The 19407-nt window shown below is 54.9% G+C and overlaps 3 protein-coding genes across 5 annotated transcripts; 2 read left to right on the top strand and 1 right to left on the bottom strand.

Moving 5' to 3' along the window:
• The first annotated feature begins 505 nt into the window (after positions 1–505).
• On the top strand, positions 506–7530 carry ARPC1B (actin related protein 2/3 complex subunit 1B). 2 transcript variants are annotated; one of them, XM_014870761.2, is made up of 10 exons: positions 506–914; positions 3313–3386; positions 4009–4113; positions 4574–4796; positions 5103–5210; positions 5497–5703; positions 6205–6280; positions 6360–6556; positions 7013–7103; positions 7237–7530. In XM_014870761.2, the coding sequence occupies exons 2-10, from the start codon at positions 3323–3325 to the stop codon at positions 7273–7275; spliced, it is 1110 nt and encodes a 369-aa protein (XP_014726247.2). In that variant the 5' UTR covers positions 506–914; positions 3313–3322; the 3' UTR covers positions 7276–7530. The 2 variants fall into 2 exon arrangements, with proteins under 2 accessions (XP_014726247.2, XP_088030404.1); XM_088174278.1 differs by having other exon boundaries at positions 756–914; positions 3288–3386.
• A 1281-nt stretch (positions 7531–8811) lies between these two features.
• PDAP1 (PDGFA associated protein 1) lies at positions 8812–16965 on the bottom strand. The gene is made up of 6 exons (XM_014870773.2): positions 16861–16965; positions 13731–13822; positions 11818–11925; positions 11344–11465; positions 10297–10448; positions 8812–9662 (listed from the first exon to the last, which is right to left on the bottom strand). The coding sequence occupies exons 1-6, from the start codon at positions 16868–16870 to the stop codon at positions 9604–9606; spliced, it is 543 nt and encodes a 180-aa protein (XP_014726259.1). The 5' UTR covers positions 16871–16965; the 3' UTR covers positions 8812–9603.
• Positions 16966–17045: 80 nt separating this feature from the next.
• Positions 17046–19213, top strand: BUD31 (BUD31 spliceosome associated protein). Of its 2 annotated transcripts, none has more exons than XM_014870804.2 (5): positions 17046–17180; positions 17610–17762; positions 18207–18329; positions 18475–18641; positions 18945–19213. In XM_014870804.2, exons 2-5 carry the CDS (start codon positions 17669–17671, stop codon positions 18993–18995), a joined length of 435 nt encoding a protein of 144 aa, XP_014726290.1. In that variant the 5' UTR covers positions 17046–17180; positions 17610–17668; the 3' UTR covers positions 18996–19213. The 2 variants fall into 2 exon arrangements, with proteins under 2 accessions (XP_014726290.1, XP_088030406.1); XM_088174280.1 differs by having other exon boundaries at positions 17152–17511.
• Positions 19214–19407: the final 194 nt, after the last annotated feature.

The raw sequence follows: 19407 nt of genomic DNA, 5'->3' as shown, positions 1-19407 counted from the left end.
CCCCTTTCCTACAGCTGACCCCTCCCTTGGGGATCGATTCTGCAGCTCAGCCAGTTCCAGGTTATTGTATCCCTGAAATTCCAGGTTATTGTATCCAAATCCTGCAGCTGAGAAGAGATCCTGCCCTGGCTGCACGGGACCCCAGCGTGCTGCTGTCCCACTGCTGCGACATCACTCAGAGGGGGAAGGGATGAGTGCATCCAGGCGGGGATGGGATAAAAATTATTTGCTCTGAAGCAGGAGGTGATAAAACCAGAGATCTGGATGTCTGGTGCGTGGGGATACAGGCACGGTGCCCGCAGCCAGCCTGGGACCGGGTCCCACTGGGCTCTGTGGGATGCAGGAACGAGCAGCAGCTGCTGCCGAGGGCGACCGGATCCAGGCTCCGCGGGGTCCTGCGGATCTCCCCGGCCGTGGGAGGCGATGCCGACGGGCGTCTCGCCCCTCGTGGGCTCCAGGCACGGCTGTTCCCTGGTGGGGGCCAGCACAGGCATCGGAGAGTCCCCATCCCTCCAAAACGCATCGGGGGCCGGGGGTGAACAGAGGCAGGGAGACGGCGGGGATCCTTCCCTTCTGTTCTCCTGGCTCTGTCCTTCCCTGGAGCACCCAGGGCGAGTTGCCCACGCCCCACCGAGAGCATCCCGGGGCCGGGTTCCGTCCACGTGCGGCGGTGCCGGAGCGGCCTGGCCCGCAGGCACAGGGGCAGGGCGGCCGCTGAGCTGCTCTGCGCTCCCCCAACGCCCACGTAAGGAAGTGGTTGCATTTCTCGGAGAGGAAAAGGGAAGTCAGGCAGCCTCGGCGGGGCAGGCACAGCTCCCGCCGCTCGCTCCGGGCTCCGTTCGTGTCGACTGCCCAGAGTCCATGAACGAGCCCCGCCGTCCAGGAACCGAGCCCAGCCCGCGCTGCCCGGCAAGGTAAGGACGGGCAGGCAGCTCTGCAACCCTGCCAGGACCTGGGGCTGTCCCTGTCACCACTGCTGACGCTCACACCCTGCTCCAGGGTTCGGGGGCACTCCCGGGCTGGGGCAGGGGGGTGCAGGCAGCCGCTCGCCCCCGGCGACTTTCGCTGTCGCTGCGTTTCGGGTGTTTGGGGGTTTTACCCCGGCTTTTTCAGCAAGTTTGAGGGTTGTTTTTTTTTTCTCTTTTCTGCGGTCTGACAGCTCTGGGGGCGGGGGGTGTGTGTGTGTGGAAAGAGTCCCCCTGTGGGGGTCCCGTCGGGGTTGGTGCCGGCAGAGGCAGAGCTGTCGCAATTTGTCCTCTCCTCCTCGGGATCAGCTGCTTCCCGCTTTGCTCGGGGCGAGGAAGAGGAGGGTCAGAGCCACCCTCGTCTGCCGTGGGACGGGGGTGTCCCCTCAGGGCCAGGCTGGCTCATGGGGCACCCTCCACCAGCACTGGGGTCTGAGGACGGGTGTCCCCAACCTGGCTGGCAGGAGCACGGGGGGTGACACCTTCAGCTGCCGCAGGGAGCAGAGCAGCTCCCGGGGGTCGGAATTGGGGTCTTGGTGGTGCAGGAATCCAGGGGAGAGTTTCCGGGGCTCGCAGCTCCCAGCAGGATCCTCACTGGGTGCAAACCCTCCTCCCGCCACCCCTCCAGGCTCGTAAAAACCCAAACTCCAGCTCCTCTGCTGTGTGGCTTCCTCCCGGGACTGGGAGGAGCCCCCGGCACTCGGCTCTGCCAAGGCTTGGTTATCTCCTCCGAGGATGTTTCCGAACTGCTTGGACTGGCCGGGGAGATAACGGAGCTGATCCAGCTCCCAATCCCGCCCTGTCTGGCCTTCGGAAAATTCCCATTTTCCTCCCTCGAGAGACCCTGGGTTGTGGGAGGGATTGGGGGGATGTAACCACAGCTCCTCTGATGCTCTTCCCAGCTGGGGAAGGGGCTGCGGAGCGGGAGCAGGACTCAGCCAGCGGGGAACTGGCTGCAAAGGGGCTGTGGGGAAATAAAACCTCACCCGCTTCAGAGAGCAGCCAAGGCCCTCGCAGCCCTCTCTCCTTCCCGTGTCTGGCAAAGGTTTCTGTCCCTGGCACGGCAGCTGAGCTCATCCCTTCGGGATGATGGCACTCAGCGAGGGGAGCAGCAAGGACCCCAGGAAGGGAGATTTATGCCTCTGAGCTCCCATACCACCTGGAAAAAGAAAAAGTATTGCTGTTTTCTTAGTGTAGAAGCCAGAAAGAGCCTCGGTGTGTTCTTCCTCCCATCCCTCCTCCAGGGAGCCCTTTCAGCTGAGTGCCTGTTTCAGCCAAATCCCTTTTCCACACATTTTTCCCCTCCTGTTCTCTTGCAATGCCGACAGCAGTGTCCCTGTCGCTGCTGATTTTGTCCATCCCTCGTGGTGCTGCTCCATCCCCAGGGCTCGAGGCAGAGGCTCGTGGTGGCAGCAGCTTTGTACCATCCTTGGGACACGCTGTGCTGCATCCCAGGGGGATCGGTGGGGCTGGATGGGGCAGCTGCCTCCTCATCCATGCCCATGTCCTTGGCCAGGGGCTGTGTGACAGCAGGGCTCCTGCCCTGCATCAGCACTGGAATTTCTCCGCATGCAAAAGGCAGGTGATGGAGCTCTTTTTTTTTATTTTCCCCCGCCCAGGGATGGAGCTTTGCTAAGAGAGACTTTTTTCCTTCCCCTGTAACGTTTTTAGCTGCCAAAGAAAACGGGACGTGTTCAGGGAGTTCCCAAAATAGCCGAGAGCAGGCTGTGAGTAATTCCCCAGTCTGCCACGCCCTGGCGAGGTGTTTCCCTACATCCCTGCAGGGTGGGCAAGGGGCTGTGACGCTGCTCGAGCCCTTCCCAGTCCCGTTGCACCTGGAGGGGCCTTTGGGGCAAACCATTCCAACCCATGACAAATGGGGACCAGCAGGAATGGTGGGAGTTCAGCCAGGAGAAGGAATTGGTCCTGAGAGCTGAGCACTGATGGGATGGGATGGAAGTGCCTCCATGGGGCTTTTTGGCTCTTCCTGAATGAGAGGTGTGGAAGGAGTGAGTGGACCTGGCCCTGTTGGGGTGGAGAGAGGAGGTGCTGCCCGTGGTGGGACCCCAGGGGTGCACATGGGGCTGCTGGCACCAGGGTCCCTGTGTGCCCAGCCAGCTCCTGCCCAGCAAGTTCCAGCCAGCAAAGTTTAGAAGTTCCTGGAAATTGACAGTTTCTAAGCCTGGAAATCCTCAGGAAAATCCTCTCCGTAGCAGAGGATTTTGTGGGCTGCAACACAGGACTGATCCAAGTGGGAGGGATCATTCTGTGGGGCTGGGAGCTGGGATCTTGTCCTGTGGCTGCAGCAGCGTGTCCTGACAGCCTGGGGGTCTGTCCCTGTCCCCAGCCTGTGAGCCATGGCCTACCACAGCTTCCTGCTGGAGCCCATCAGCTGCCATGCCTGGAACAAGGACCGCACCCGTGAGTACCCCTGGGGCACCCCGAAATTCCCAAGGACATCCCCGGGCTATCCTGGCTGAACATTCCCTTGGGAGCGATGCCCCGGGACGGGCCGAGCTGGGCTGGGGCTGGGTTTGGGGGAGCAGATCGGGGGGCTGGGACAGCCACATTCCCTGTGTCCCCCGGTCCCACTGCCGGGACAGAGCCTGGCACAGCGGTGCCAGCGCAGTGCCCGGCCCCGAAGCAGCGGCAGGGAGGGACGGACACGGAGCAGAGCCGGGTGATTCACGGCCGATGGCATTTCCCGACCGCGGCCTGGGGGATGTGGGAGAACAAAAAGGGCTTTCTCTGCTGCGCGGGGCAGGCGGGGCGGGATGGGGCTGGATTTGGGAGCTGTGCCCCCGCAGCCGTCCCGTTCCATCCCATCCTATCCCATCCTGTCCTGTCTTATCCCACCAGCCCCAAGGGACGACACTGGGCTGAGGGGTGCGGGGTTCTCCCTTCCCGTAGAGACAATTTGCAGCGTCAGGGCAGCGCAGGACCAGGGCTGGGGGGCTTGGTGGGGACCTGGAGCCCAGGTAAGGGTGGGTGGGTGCCGGTTGTGACCCAGCGGGGGCTTTGCCCTGGCCACTGTCACCCCCAGAGATCGCCCTGTGCCCCAACAACCACGAGGTTCACATCTACCGCAAGGATGGGGCCAAGTGGAGCAAAGTCCACGAGCTGAAGGAGCACAACGGGCAGGTGACAGGTGAGTCCTGGCTGGGAGAGGGGACAGGGACACGGAGGGTGGGTGGGCCTATCCCTGCCCGTGGCACGGGCACCCAGTGGATGGGGATTGTGCAGGGGTGGAGGAGAATGGGGCAGGTTGTGTCCAGCTGAAGGCAACCAGGGGTGGGATGGGATGGAAGAGATGGAGAGGGATAAGATGGAGGGAAGGAGGGAGGGATGGGAAGAGATATGGATGGATGGGAGAAATGGGGTCAGATGGATTGGGATGATGTGGGATGGATGAAAGGGATGGGCTGGGATGTGTTGACATGGAATGCTTTGTGGTAGGAGGGATGGGAAGGGACGATGTGGGGCAAAGAGGAACCGTGGAGCAGACACCACCCAGAACAACCTTCAGCCAACCCCCAGCCCCGAGTGCCACCTCCCCATTCCCATTCCTGTGGCTCCCTGGGCCACCATCATCCCCCTCTGCCTTCCAGGCATCGACTGGGCCCCTGAGAGCAACCGGCTGGTGACGTGTGGGACCGACCGCAACGCCTACGTGTGGACCCTCAAGGGCAACGTCTGGAAGCCCACGCTGGTCATCCTGCGCATCAACCGCGCCGCTCGCTGCGTCAAGTGGTCCCCCAAGGAGAACAAATTCGCTGTGGGCAGCGGCTCCCGCCTCATCTCCATCTGCTACTTCGAGCAGGAGAACGACTGGTGAGGATCTGGCATGGCCCTGGTGGGAAAAAGAAGGGGGATGGATGGATGGATGGATGGATGGATGGATGGATGGATGGATGGATGGATGGATGGATTGGGAAATAAGACTGGAGGAGATGGAGGTCCAGACAGGTGGGAAAACAGAGGGACTCCCCATGCCCAAGCTGCTGCTGCAGGACTGTGGCCCAGGGCAGCTCCTGGGGCACTTGGAGCCCTGACCAACATCAGCCAGCTCCCTAAAATCCCAGGGGGGCTCTAGGGATGGTGATGCTGCCTCTCTGCTGCCACCCCCTCTCCACACAGGTGGGTTTGCAAGCACATCAAGAAGCCCATCCGCTCCACAGTGCTCAGCCTCGACTGGCACCCCAACAACGTCCTCCTGGCTGCTGGCTCCTGTGACTTCAAGTGCAGGTGAGGAGCAGGGGTTGGGTCACTGGGGGACCTTAGGAAGGGGGATCCCCAAGAATGGGTGGGGGGGCAGGCTTCACCTGGGTGCTGTTTGGAGCAGGGAGTGGAGCACAGGGGAGATGCAGGGAGGTCTGGGCACCATCCCAGGGATACAGCACCCATGGGAGGTGGGGGGGCACCCCACAGGCTCTGCCAGGGAAACTGAGTCACATAATTGAGGCAAGGGGCAGGAATGGAGGTGGCACAGGTCCTGCATCCAGGGACACATGGCATGGATCTCCCCCCCCAGGATCTTCTCAGCCTACATCAAGGAGGTGGAGGAGAGGCCCAGCCCCACCCCCTGGGGCTCCAAGATGCCCTTTGGGGAGCTGATGTTCGAGTCGAGCAGCAGCTGTGGGTGGGTGCACAGCATCTGCTTCTCAGCCAGTGGCTCCCGTGTGGCCTGGGTGAGCCATGACAGCACCCTGTGCCTCGCTGATGCTGGCAAGAAGATGGCGTAAGCAGGGCTGGGGACAGGGGGGGCTCGGGGGGACTGGGAGAGACTGTGCTGGGGATGGCAGCAGGGGTTGACCCCCAAACTAACACAGGGATGGAGGTATCTGGCTTGGGTTGGGCCAAGAGCAATCCCAGAGTGTCCCTGCATGTGGGTGGGGGAGATGGAAGGGTTCAGCCTCAGAGGCTGGGTTATCCCTGGAACATCCCTGGACATCTCTGAGCATCTGTGAGTATCCCCTGAGCATCTCTGTACTTGGGTGGGGGAGGTAGAGGGGTTCAGCCTCAGGAGCTGGGATAGCTGGAGCAGCCCTGGGTATCCCTGAGAATATTTCTGAGTATCTCTGCCCATCTCTGAGTATCCCTGTACATGGGTGTGGGACATGGAGGGCTCAGCCCCAAGAGCTGGGACACCCCTGGAACATCCCCGGATCACCAGGGTTGGAGGAGCTGTGCCAGTCTCAGCACTGAGGCTGAAGCTCAGCTCATTGTTCTCACCTGGCAGTGTTGCCTCTCTGTGCACTGAGACCCTGCCCCTGCTCGCTGTCACCTTCATCACCGAGAACAGCCTGGTGGCCGCGGTGAGTGCTGGGGACACGGGCTGGCTGCTGTGGCTGGAGCTGCCTGGAAGGTGCTGAGCAGGCCAGGTTTGTTCCCCAGGGCCACGACTGCTGCCCCATGCTGTTCACCTACGAGGAGAGCCAGGGCACCCTGACCTTTGGGGGGAAGTTGGATGTCCCCAAGCAGAGCTCCCAGCGTGGCCTCACTGCCCGTGAGCGCTTCCAGAACCTGGACAAGAAAGCGAGCTCGGACACGGCCAACGCCACCCTGGACACCCTGCACAAGAACAGCATCAGGTGGGGGCTGGGGGGGGGAGGGACAGGCTTGGGGTCACCTCGGGGTGATGATCCCTGAGCATCCCCTGAGTGTGCTGCTGTCCAGCCCAGGAGCTGGGACAGCTCTGGGGAATCCTTGGATATCCCCATAATGTCCCTGAGCATACCTAGAAGTGGGAGGGAGAGACTGAGGCTCCAGCACCAGGAGCTGTGACAGCCCTGGGTATCCCTGAGTTTCCCAGGGTATTCCCAAACATCCCTGGGTGTGCTCAGAGCATCCTTGCATATGGGAAGGGGGGATAGAGAAGTCTGGTCTCAAAACCTGGCACAGTCCTGAAGCATCCCCAAGCATCTCTGTCTATCCCCAGTGCCTTCCTGCACTGGTGGGGCAGATGAAGGGGTCCAGCCCCACTCCCAGGGGAGCCAGGCAGCTCCAAGGGCTCAGCACTGATTCCTGCTCCCTCTTTGCACCCACAGCCAGATCTCAGTGCTGGCAGGCGGGAAGGACAAGTGCTCCCAGTTCTGTACCACGGGGATGGACGGGGGCATGAGCATCTGGGATGTCAAGGTAAGGAATCCCCATGGGATGTCAGGCTGGGAGGACCCAGCATTGAACCATCTTCCCTCCTTTCAGCTCCCCAACCACCTCCAGTTTCTTTGGGAAGCAAGGAGCTGATGAACACGCTCCTGTTTCATTTCAGAGCCTGGAGTCGGTGCTGAAGGATCTCAAGATCAAATGAAGGAGCCATCTGGGAAGGACATCCCGGCTTCCAGCTGCCCCTGCTCTGCCTGCTGCCCTCTGCCACCCTCACCCCATGCCACACAACCCAGCCACGATGCCACCAGTGCCTGTCCCCGCTGCCAGCCAGCCCTGGTGGCTGTTTCCAGACAAAGAAAACCATTTTTCTTACTATTTTTGTTACCATCCTTCCCGATGCTGGTCATACATTGCTTGGAAAAATTGCAAATAAAGGATTTTCCTGGATAAATCAAAATGGGGGGGTGTTTTTTGCACTTTTTAGAACAAGTTCAGTACAAACACAGGTGTGATCAGGGCAGATCACAGCGCTGTGCCACATCTCACCATGGGTGGTCATGTCCTTTCTGCCACCAGTGCTGAGGGGAAATTGGAATTGTGGGGATAAGGGGAATGTCACTTTTCCTTTCCCTGCTTCAGCACCATTTCAAAACAGGATTTGTTAGGGAAAAGGGAGAGCAGAGGATGGAAGTGGCCAGGAGCACAGGTTTCCCATTCTCTGAGTTCCTTGGTAAAGTCCCACCAGGTGGGCAATTCCCAGACCTGGAGCCAGCTCAGAGACCTTGAGCTGCCCAACTAATCCTGGGCCTTCCCATTGCCTGGGAAGGCAGCACTGGCTGGCAGAGGGACAGTGACAATCCAGTTCTGCTCCAGCCCTCAGCTAGTGGGAAGTGTTACTTGGAGAAGATTTTTCCACCCTTTTCCATGTGTTCACAAACCTCAACCCTCTCCCCCCGTGGCTCCTGCCCTCCTTCCTCCCAGGCAGCAGCCCAAAAACTCCCCCTGTCCTGCCCTCTCCACCTCCCTGTGCTCCAAGGATCACCCAAACGTCCCCTGGCAGGCTGTCCCCACATCGGTCCCTCCCTCTTGGAGCTGACAGCACAGGCACCTCTCCTGGCAGCACTTGCTCATCTTCCACAGCTCCCTGAGGATATTTCCTATCCCAAATCGTGGCTTGGTCTGAGCTGTGGTTTGAGCCAGCAGCTCACTGTGACATTCCCCGGGGGCACAGTCCTGTGTCACACCCTTGTGCCCAAGTCCCTGCAGCCAGGCATGGCCAGGGTGACATGGAACAAATCCCATTTGTCACCCTTCATCCCCACAGCTGCAACCCCTCTCCCAGTGCCTTCCAGTGCTCCAGGCCGTGGGGCTGGATCTCCTCCAGCCTTTGGGAAGTGAGTCTGGGAAGTTCTGGTGTCCCTGAACAGCCCCCCCAGGGGCACGGCAGGCTGGGGCATCTCCCCTCCAGAGCCATCTGAGAGGTGACAGTGCAGTGACTGCCCTTCTGACCGGGGACTAGGCCAGACAGTGGCCTGAGGGTAATTGTTTCCTCCACTGTGGTAAACAGATTGTGCAAGACATCCATCAGAATCAGCAGGAAAAGCTTTTTCCCTCCAGGCTGTGTGTGCTGACTGAGCTCCTGAACCCAGAGCCAAACTCCACACCACAACCAGCAGCCCCCAGCTGTGCCTCCCCCCAGCTCTGCCCTCCCCACACACACACACCAGGCCACAGCAGCTCTGATAACTTACAGTTTAATCAGCCAAATATACAAGTTCTCTTGGTGGTTTTTAAACTTGATCTTTTTTTTTTTTTCTTTTTGGTTTTTATTTTCCATCTGAATCTGACACAATAAATGTTGTTTGCTTTTCTCCTTTAAACAAAGGATGATGTGGTTAAAAACTGGCACTATCCCTAATAAGGAGGAGAAAAAGAAAATGAAGAGGAGGGAAAAGGGGAGACTGGCTGCAAGAAAGGAGGGATGAATCTGGGAAGGAACAGCACTCCAGATGTCCATGAAGTCAGGCTCCCAGCTTATACTGCAACGCCCTGCAGCAAAATTTGATGGGCTCTTTGCCAACTGGATTCCTCAGATACATTTTCCTTTGGGATTTCAAACCAAGTCAGTTCCCCACCCCATGCCCCACCCCATAACGACCCCACAATCTATTTTCTTGCAATCTAGTATTTGAAGCACCTCCCCTCCCACACAGCTCCCTCCCACCCTGCCCCCCTCCCACCGTCTACGACTTCTTGATCCTAAAAACAGCAAAAACATTCATGTTTCTGAACTGTTACAGGGAAATTGCTGTCCAGCACAGCTCTGCACTGCAGAGAGCAGCTGCCCCTAACCCCAAATGGAAATCTGTGCCAGGATGAGGACAAACACATCGTCAGTGTCTCTTGGAGGTGGAGGTGAGGTCAATGCTGCAGGACACCCTGCGTGGCATCGATGGAAGGCGACACGGCAGAGCTCCCGGCAGGACCAGGCACAGTTCCCTGGTGTTTCCTCCTCTTGCATGGCCTGTGCTTACTTGTTAAGGGATAGTGACTGCAGTCTTTTACCTGCCATGGCCGCTTCGTCTTTTGCTGGGGAGGAAAACAACAGAGTTTCATCATTTCATGGTGCAGATGAGGGACTGGGGGTGGATTGGCAGCCCCAGGGATCAGAATCCTGCCAGTTGGCTAATGGAAAAAATCCCATCCTTCCCACCAATTTCTCAGAGGTAAGAGGCACAGCTCCTCTTGTATGTTCCCTTCTATCCCTGGCCTCTCTCCAGGTGTCCACAAATCACCAAATTTCTCTGTGGAAGCCACCAAGGAGCCATGTTCAGATTTTTTGTTCATACCTCCTAGGGAAAGGCCAGGAAGGGAAGGAGTGCTGTGAACTCCCTGGGCACTTCAGATCCCCACATGCAGAGCAAATAAATCACCCAGCACAGGGAGCCTGCTAAGCCCCCAAACTGGAGCCAGCATTGCCTGGGAGGCAGGGGACAAGATGGGTATCAAAGGCAATGCCCTCCTCTCTTTCCCTGCTCTGGCATCCAAGTTCTTGTTTATAAAGCAAGAACTTTATGAGAGGGAAACAGCTGAGCCTGGCTTTGCTGAGGGGAGTTGATGACACTCAGCAACACCACACAGGCTCAGATGAGGGGTGTGTGACTCTTTGCACTGCAGCCCATGGCATGGAGAGGTAGGAGAATATGATTAATTATTCTCTAACCTTTTCTTTCTTCTTCTTTCTTTCTGGCAGCTTCTTCCCTTTGCTTCCGAATGATGGCTAATCGGGCAAGGTCTGCCTTGGCTTGCTCTGTTTTCCCAGCTAGGTGCATTTTCATGTATCTTTCTTTAGCCTTTTGCTTCTCTATTTCCTCTCTGCCCAAAGAAAACACACCAGTCACCAGAGTATCCAGGCAAGCCCACAGGAACAGGCAGAGTGGGGCTTTCCAACCAGGAAAAACCCCCAAACTGAGGGTCCTTCACCACTTTTCAAGGAGAGGTTCTGTCTATTTGCAGGGTTTGAATAGGGGTGAGGTGAGGGACTGCTTCTACCTTGCTTCAGCTAAGTAAGAACACAGACAAACAAGGAGGTCAAATGAACAAGCCCCACACCACAAGAACTGTGACATCTTTTTCCTAGCCTTACTCTCAAAGGTGTCCTTCTGCTGAAGCAATCTATCCCAAATAAAAAAGATTAAACCCTCCTTTCCAAACCTCACCATTGCTAAATGAAACTAGAAGATCAGACTTTGATTTTCAGGTTATTCATCTGCCCAGATAAATATTTCACCACAATATCTGGAATATGGGAAACTGCTACCTGTCACCAGTGCACGTTCTGCAGCAAGGTTAAAGTGGATCCAAGGCAACCTCTGGTTGATGGACTTCTGTTCTGATTTTTGGCATAAAACCAGAAAAGGAATGGCCTAAATCTCTTTCAGGGCAGTATGATTTCAGGGTTTCAGTTAGGTCTGACTTTTGGTGTAAAACCTTAGGAAAGGAATGGCCTAAATCCCTTTCTCTCAGAGCATCAGGGCAGGCTGCCTGGCTCCAGGATAGCCACAGCTGCTCCCAGAGGACAGACAACTCCTGTGAAGTTTCTAAGGAACCACATTTTGAAGCACAGCCAGCCCAGTCTGCTGTTGCTCAGTGCCTGCTTTAGGCAGCAGCACTCTTTTAAGAGCCTCCCTGAAACACTGACACAGAGCAGGGGAAACAGCTCCCTGCATCAAGCAAGGCTGAAATTGCAGGGGTGCAGCAGGGAACTCACCTCTCTCGTCGTGAGAGCTCCTTGGGTCCATCCAGGTCCAGCTGAGTGACTTTTTTGGTTGTCTGAATGACACGGTTGGGGTTCTCTATGTCTATCAACCCCTCCACTCCTTTGCGCTTTTGCTGCAGGTCAAGAACAAGAGGAGGAACCTCAGAGGTTGAGGAGCTCTCACACCCAGCTCTGGTTGTACCAGAGCTCCCCAAAAGCACAAGTCAAGATTTTACTCCTAGCCAGTAAAACCATTTATGACTCAAAGCACCCTCAGCCTTTTTAAAAATCTTGCCTTTGTACTTCATTTGTAAATAATCACAAGTTTTTATTCTGAGGGCAAAATGCTGACAAGTGAGCGTTTTTTGGCTTCTATAAGTAGTTCTATAAAAAATGCACTCTATGTAGCTCTGCTCAGAATCCAGAGTGTGCATCTTCCCCCCAGCCCAAGTATTAGGTGTATTAAGTGCCCTGAGGATGCAGTACCTGATAATCCTCATCATCTTCATCACTCTCATCCGAATCTAAAGATTTCTTCTCCTTTTTAGGGTCCCCTGTTGCTCCTTCACCTCCTTCTTCTTGCTCCTCCTCTTCCTACAAAATCAGAGGAAATTAGAGGAAATGTATGTCACTAAAAATCCCAAATCCAGCTCTTCAATGAGATTTTGGAGGGATGAGAGACAGCTCTGAGCACTGGTGCTCCTGATGTGGCCTTGTGCCACCAAGGGGGCTTGGTGTCACAAAATGAGAGCTCCTCCTCAGCAACGGCATCACCTCCAAACAAATCTGGCACTTTACTTTCCCCAAATGAAAGCTCTCCAGAAGAATTTTGGCCTGGGTTTCCAGTGCACACAACCTCAAACACTGGAAACCACGTGGATGCAGCTTAGAGCTGGAAACCATCCTGAATCTGCATAAATAAAAACACCTAAAGGAGAAAAGCGACAACCATCAACCAGAACATTCTTATCCAAAGAATTGCAGCCTTTTAAGCTTCCACCAGTCAGAAACCTGGGAATTAATTTCTGAATCATAAGAAGAACTAGCATAGGTGTGAACAGCTTGTTTCACATTACCAACATCTCTCATCAAGCAACCCACAAAGTGGATGAGCAAGGAACAGTCAGAGGAGTAATTTTGTTAATTGTAGGGGGCTCTTTTAAGCTTTCCTTAATAAATCGGTGTTAGATGTAATCATCACTATGTGATATGGGTTATCACAAAAAAAAAAAAAAATCATTCTCAAAGAGCAGTTCTCTGGTTTGCTGTGAATCAAGACACACATTTCAAGTGGGTCCTGCTTTTCTGTTCCATTTCCAGTCAGTATTTTTATTACAAACATGGAAGCAGAGAACACTTACACAGTTTGTGAATGACATCACACTAGTAGGAGTTGGAATTATTTTGGAAAACAGGATGAGATTCATAAGTGGTTTCAGAATGTGGAAATATGGCATAAAACCAAGAAGGTGGAATCAGAAACTAACCAAGAGGAGTTACACTTTGGAAGAAGAAATCTAACACAAAGCTGGAAGATGTGGCTAAGCAGCAAACCAAGCAATCATCTCGAGTTCCAGTTGGGCAAAACATTAAAAAGGACTCAATGCTATGGCTCAGAACTGCTTGAGAGAGTCATCTCAGAGGTATTCATCAGCATTTCCTACATAGGGTGTAATTATCCTCCTGTGGTCAGTGAAGCCTCAGCTGGAATTGTGTATTTGGGCTGAGGCAGCACCTTCAGACAGTCACAGAAAAATATTATGAGTGTCACCAGAGCTGTGAGAAGCTTGGAAGGAAGAGGGAAAGAGCCCCAAAAAGCAGCCAAGACTTTTATGACAGCAGTCTGGTCATGGTGGAAGTGGGGGGAGCTGTTACAGTCCAGTGCTGGGGCACAGAAATAAACCCAGAAGAGGCCCCACACCAGAAAAATCTGTTATCTCTCCCTACAAGTCAGAGGCAAACACGAAAATCATGTGTACAGGAAGAAGTCAAAGGAGTTTGGTTCATAAATCTACAATTGAAAGAAGGCAAATACAGTAATTTCAATATGTCAAGATGTGGCTCTTGTTCTTTAAAGTCAAGCTGCAGAACAAATGAGCTGACACTGGAGACTGGAATGATGAAATATGGGGAGAAAAGATCCCCAGAGCTGCTGTGGAACCAGCTCCTCCATCCTTTAACCTTCAAGTGCTGCCCTGGGTGGTCTCCCAGGCCTCAGGAATCAGACTGGGTGACACCCTGGATTCTCTCCAGCTGGAGATATTTGGGATCCATACTGTGATCACAGCTGGAATGATCTGCAGCACTTGGCTAAGCTGCCATTGCTCCTGAACAGAGAATAACCAGGCTGGATAAGGCAGGAATTAGGACAGAAAATGCACAAAGGAACAAACACATACCCTTGCCTTTTGCTTTTCTGCTTGGAGCTGGGCATCGATCTCCTCAGGACTCGTGTACTGCCTTGCTCGGCCTTTGTGGCCTCCTTTTCTACCTGCACAAAATAATAAAAATAACAAATGGTTTAGTGGTAACTTCCAGAAAGGTCTGTTCCTCCTGCAGCACTCTCTGGATTTTAGGTGTAGATAAGATAAAACAAAACAGCTTCTCTGATAGACCCTAAACAACAAAACCCGGCATTGAACTGGGTGAAATGCTCCAAGATTTTTAGGTGAGATGCAGAGAGAATTGGGATTATTGATATCACCATTCCCTGCTTGTGCTTGTGGCCTCTCCAATTCCCTTCCCAGGCTGGCAAGGGACACTCAGTCCCACAGCAGATCCCAGTTTCCTGCACAGGAGGAATCACAGTGTGTTCCTGTGGTCACAATCAACATTCCAACAAGCTTGGCTCCTTAACCCCTCCCACTGTGCCAGGAGAAAATAGGAAGCTAATTGGACAAAAGCTTTGGGAATTACAATGGGAGCTGAAGAACTAAAAGGAGCCTCCATGTTTTACTGCTTTATGAGGAAAAATAAAAACAAGCTCCAGGAACCAAGAAGGGGAGTCACTGTGGCTGGCACTGCCCCAAGTATACTGCTGATTAATGAACTGCTGAAGCCATTAATGCTTCCTTCCAGCCACTGCTCTTGTTATGTTCTTCCAGCCCAAAGAATTGGGAAGCAAGTTGGATAGAGCCAATCTACAGCCTTGAGTGAGGGAGACTGGCAAAAAGAAAACAACTCTGGCAAGGCAGCTCTCTGCTACTGCAGGAGTCCTGAAATCCCATGGAAGGAGCAGGAAACACTGGATCTCCCTCATCCTCCCCACTTCATCTGCCCAGGACAGTGGGAACCTTACAGTGATTCCCTCCCTCCTTGGCACAGTGTGAGATCCACGGGAGATCTGCCACTGCCCTCTCACTGTGTGCTGCTGGACTGGGAGGCACTGGGAGCTGCAGAGATCCAACATTTTCTGACCAATTCTCCTGGCTCAGCACAGACAAAACTCTCACAATGCCTTAGTTCTGTCCCAAAACCCCACTGTGAAGCTTTACAGAAACCCCTGAGGTATTTTTCCAAAAGAAATGGGGAAGTGCAGATTCTCCTCCCTGGATTCAGCTAGGGAAGCTGATGGGCTCTCAAATCCTAAGCTTTGCTGCAGCCAGCCAGGTGTTTGCTGTTTGCCTGTTCCCAGCCATCCCACGTGGGAACACTGACACCCTCTGGAAGATCTGCCATAGGAACGCTCCTGGGAAGACATTACCTCACTGCCCAGCTCATGACATCACCCCAAAGGGAACAACAGTGACATCTGTGGGATACCAAGCTCCAAATAACCAAACTGTGCTCCCAGCCTGGCCAGGGCCAGGCTCCTCATCCAGCTGCTCCAGAATTCCACACTGGGCTCAGGACCAAGGAACACAAACTGCTCATTACTGCAAATAAACAGTGGTGATAAGGGGAGAGAAGCAACTAAAGAGAAACTACCTTGCATTAAAAGCCTAAAAAGAAGCAAATGGAAGAATGAAGCCCATGGGAGATCAGCACAGTGCAGGGATGGGGCTCTGCTCCCACAGGGAGATCAAACCTCACATCAGACATGGGGAGCTGGTTTGACACCTGCCACTGACCAGCTCCATGCCTCAGTTTCCCCATCTGAAAATAGGGAAAACACTTCTTTTCCATCTCTTTAAAATAGAACCACCTGCAGGTTTCATCTGCAGCCAAGCCCAGTGGTGCACAGGCAGGCCCACATTCACACATCTTCATCTTTAAACAGCTTAATTAAGAAGTTCAGATGAAAGAGAATGGAATGATATTGATGGAATATCTTCTTTTTAAAATCAAAGTATTAGGGGGGATAAAAAGGAAATTAATCGGAAATAATCCTGCAAAAAATTTATTAGTAGCTTATTAATGCCCCTCCCTTTTATATCAACAGCGAGTGCCAAAATCTACTTCTCTGCCAACAATCCAGTAACTGCCACTGACTTGGGGGAAAATGAAGACCTCTCTTGTTCCAAAAAGCAAAAGGTTTGAATCAAACATTTAAATCTCTACAATGAAATAAAGAGCAGGAAATCCTGAAGTTACACGGTATTTAAATATGAAAAATGGGGTTATAACCCACCACGGTTCTTTGCCTTCATAAAAAACCATAAAAGCCTCAGCCCCATCTCCCTGTCACTAGGCAAATGGAGCCAAAATGAAGTGGTTGAATAAAATCTAAGCAAGGAATCAGTTTGGTGCTAAAGGCTGGGAAATGCTGATGAAATAAAGCGCAGCAAACTGCAGGGAAGAGGAATGAGGAGGGCTGGTGTGTGACCGGGGTTTGCAACAGCCAATTATGCAGATGGTGCATGTGGAGAAGGTTCTGGGTGGATCCCGCTGACAGCCCGGCAGTGCCTCATCCCCGCTCCTGAATCACACGAGGAGCAAGTCGGTGCCCGCTCCGGAACACCCAAAACGCGGCGCTGCCGGAGCCACATCAAAGGAGCCGCGTTTGGAGCCCCTGAACCCCCCCCGGGCCGGGCCGCCCCCCGCGCCCGCTCGGCTCCCCCGGGCCGCCGGCCCCCGGTGCGGCTGCACCCACCTCCCCGGGGCTCCCCGAGCCCCACGCCCCGTCCCAGGGGAACCGGCCGCGGTTCCCGTTCCAGAGGGAGCACATGGAGCCCAGCCCGGCCCCACGGCGGCCCGGATACCCCCGGAGCTGCTGCGCTGCCACGGAGCGGGGCACAGAACGGGCCCCGGCTCGGGGAAGGGCGGGGGGAACGCGCCGTCACTCGGGGGGCGAGGCACCCCCGGAGCCCGGTGGGGGAAAGAGAACCCGAGACCCCCCAGAGCCCAAGCACAGCCACGGGGCCGCCGCTGAGGGGGAAAGGGACCCCCGCAGGCTCCCGCAAGGCCGTGGAGAGCGGGGAGAACGGACCCGCCGCGGCATCTTCACAGCCGGGGGCGAACACGAGCCCTGCCCGCGCCGGGGCCGGGCGGCCCACACACCCCCTCAGCCCCCTCCTCTCTGTCCCCCGTTTCCCCTCCCCGCCGCCGTTCCCCGCGGGGGAACCCTCGGCCCGGCCCGGCCCCCACCACCTTTCGGCATCGCGGCGATGGCGGCACGGCCCCCCCGGCCCGAGCGGCGCCCGGAACCGGAACCGCCCCCACGCCAGGCCCCCGCCGCTGGGCTGCCCTCAGCGCCGCCGCTCCCGGTGCTCCCGGTGGTCCCGCGGGGGCGGCGGGGAGCGGGGTCGGTTCCCCCCGGGGGTTCCTCTCCTCTCTCGGAGCGGCGCCGCGGGCGGGGGGCAGCGTTTTGGTCAGGCAGCGTGCAGGGCAGCCCAGGGGGCGGGGCCACGGGCGGTGCGGCTGCGAGAGGCCCCCGGGTGACGGCGGCGGCGGCGCGACGGGAGCGGGCGGTGAGCGGGGCCGGGACCGGGACCAAGACCAAGACCAAGACCGAGATCGGGACAGAGACAGGGATCAGGGGCGGGACCAGGATGGGGACCAGGACCGGGATCGGGATCAGGATGAGAATCAGAACAGGAATCAGAACCAGGACCTGCGGCCTCCCTTCACGCCGCAGGGTTCCGCTGTGGGGCTGTTGGGGCCGGGCCGGGCGGTCTCTGTATCACCGGGATCTGACCGGAGTTGTCACCTCAGAGAAGGAGTGGCTGCCGTGCTTTGCTGAGGAGAAAAACTGACTTATCGTGCAGCAGTCACGGACCTTTCACCTCTTTCACGAGCTCCGTAAAGCTCATTTTTATCCTTGCAGTAGAAAATGGGAAGGGGGCACAGAACCTTAGGATAAATATATCTGACAGCTGTTTTCCTTTCGTTTTTCCCAGTGATTCTGAGGAAGTGCTGGCAGTTCCTTTGGCCTTTTGCCCCTCTAGTTCCCGAGGCAATGCCAAAAGTGAAGAGGAGCAGGAAGCCTCCCCCGGATGGCTGGGAGCTGATTGAGCCCACACTGGATGAGCTGGATCAGAAGATGAGAGAAGGTGAGTGGGTGTTCTCAGGGATGAGACCCCAAAACAAGCTCACAAGAGCTCCTTCATGAATACTTTTTTTCTCTCTCTGCCTCCAGTGGTGCACATTGATCCTGGGCCGTGCTGGTCCCTAATTTTGGCGTTATGGAGCACAGAGCTTTGGTTACAGCTAGTTTAGGCATGAAGCTCACAAATGTGTGGAGGAACTGGTTGTTCCTGTCCATGTTGTTGCTGTGGGCATGAAGTCACCCCCGATTCCATTTGTGGGTTGTCATCCCATTACCACTGGTTTTATATCCTAAACGAGCTGTTCCAGGTCAGGTCCCTCTCATTTGAGTCTCCTCCCGTTAATCTCAGTCTTATCCCTGTCACATATTAGAGTTAGGAATGTTCTTGGTTCATTGCAAAGTGATTGGGGGGAGCACTTGGTCACCTGGTGTTTGTGTTCCCTCCCAGCGGAGACAGAGCCACACGAAGGGAAGAGGAAAGTGGAGTCGCTCTGGCCCATCTTCAGGATCCACCACCAGAAAACACGTTACATCTTTGATCTCTTCTACAAGAGAAAAGCAATCAGCAGAGGTGAGGAGGGCAGAGGCTTTACCTGGGGGAGAACTGGAGTGGAGTGAGTGAGTGAGTGAGTGAGTGAGTGAGTGAGTGAGTGAGTGAGTGAGTGAGGTGTTCACCTGTGATAGTGAGACTTGTGACAGTGTCTGCTCCTCCCCAGAGCTCTATGAGTACTGCATCAAGGAGGGCTATGCTGACAAAAACCTGATTGCCAAGTGGAAGAAGCAGGGCTATGAGAACCTCTGCTGCCTGCGCTGCATCCAGACTCGGGACACCAACTTTGGGACCAACTGCATCTGCAGGGTCCCCAAAAGCAAGCTGGAAGTGGTGAGTCTCCAGCTTGTTCTCTGCTCTGTAGTAGCTGTTCTGCCTTCACCCAGCTCACGGACAGCAGAGGGGGTAGTGCTGCTCTTCTTGGTAATTTCCTGTGCCTTTGCTGGTAGAATTGGTGTACAGTTGGTTCTAAAGTTACTGTCAGCTTTGGCATTCATTTAAAGTTCTTAAAAGTGTGGGAAATAACACCAAATTGTGGAAACCCTTCCCACCTAGAGCCATTCCCTGCCTCAGGGTCTGAGCCTGCTGCTCTGGCTGTGGCTTGGCTGTAACACCCTCCTCATGTTTGTTTTTCAGGGCAGAATCATTGAGTGCACTCACTGTGGATGCAGAGGCTGCTCTGGGTGAAGCCTTTTGCCATCAAACTTGTTTTTTGAACTCTGAGGGATATCCTCCTCTTCCTCCTCAATGGACTATGAGTGCAATTACAGCCACTTTCTGTGATGGGATATTTCTGTATAATAATTAAAGCAGCAGCATGATCACCTGGATCGTGCATAAATGGGGGGGCTTTGGAGTAGGGTTTTGTGTAGCCATTTATTTTAAAATAAAGCTTGACTACCTGAGGGTGGTGTGATCTTCTGGTGAAACACTCCTATGCCCCTCTTCTATTGGATGTGTTCTGGGTGCTTGAAGGTTGCAGTGCACATTGTGAGCTGCTCTGGGCTTTTTTCTCAACTAAATCAATTTAAAAGGCTGTGTAGAAAGGAAATACAGTTCCCAAATGTCCAGTCTGAGTTCTTCCCTGACCACGTGCAGG

The sequence above is a fragment of the Sturnus vulgaris genome, chromosome 16 (genome assembly GCF_052056855.1).
Source record: "Sturnus vulgaris isolate bStuVul1 chromosome 16, bStuVul1.hap1, whole genome shotgun sequence".
In the NCBI taxonomy this organism is placed as follows: domain Eukaryota; kingdom Metazoa; phylum Chordata; class Aves; order Passeriformes; family Sturnidae; genus Sturnus; species Sturnus vulgaris.
The sequence above is the reverse complement of the archived record's forward strand: the minus strand, read 5'-3'. Positions and strand labels throughout refer to the sequence as shown.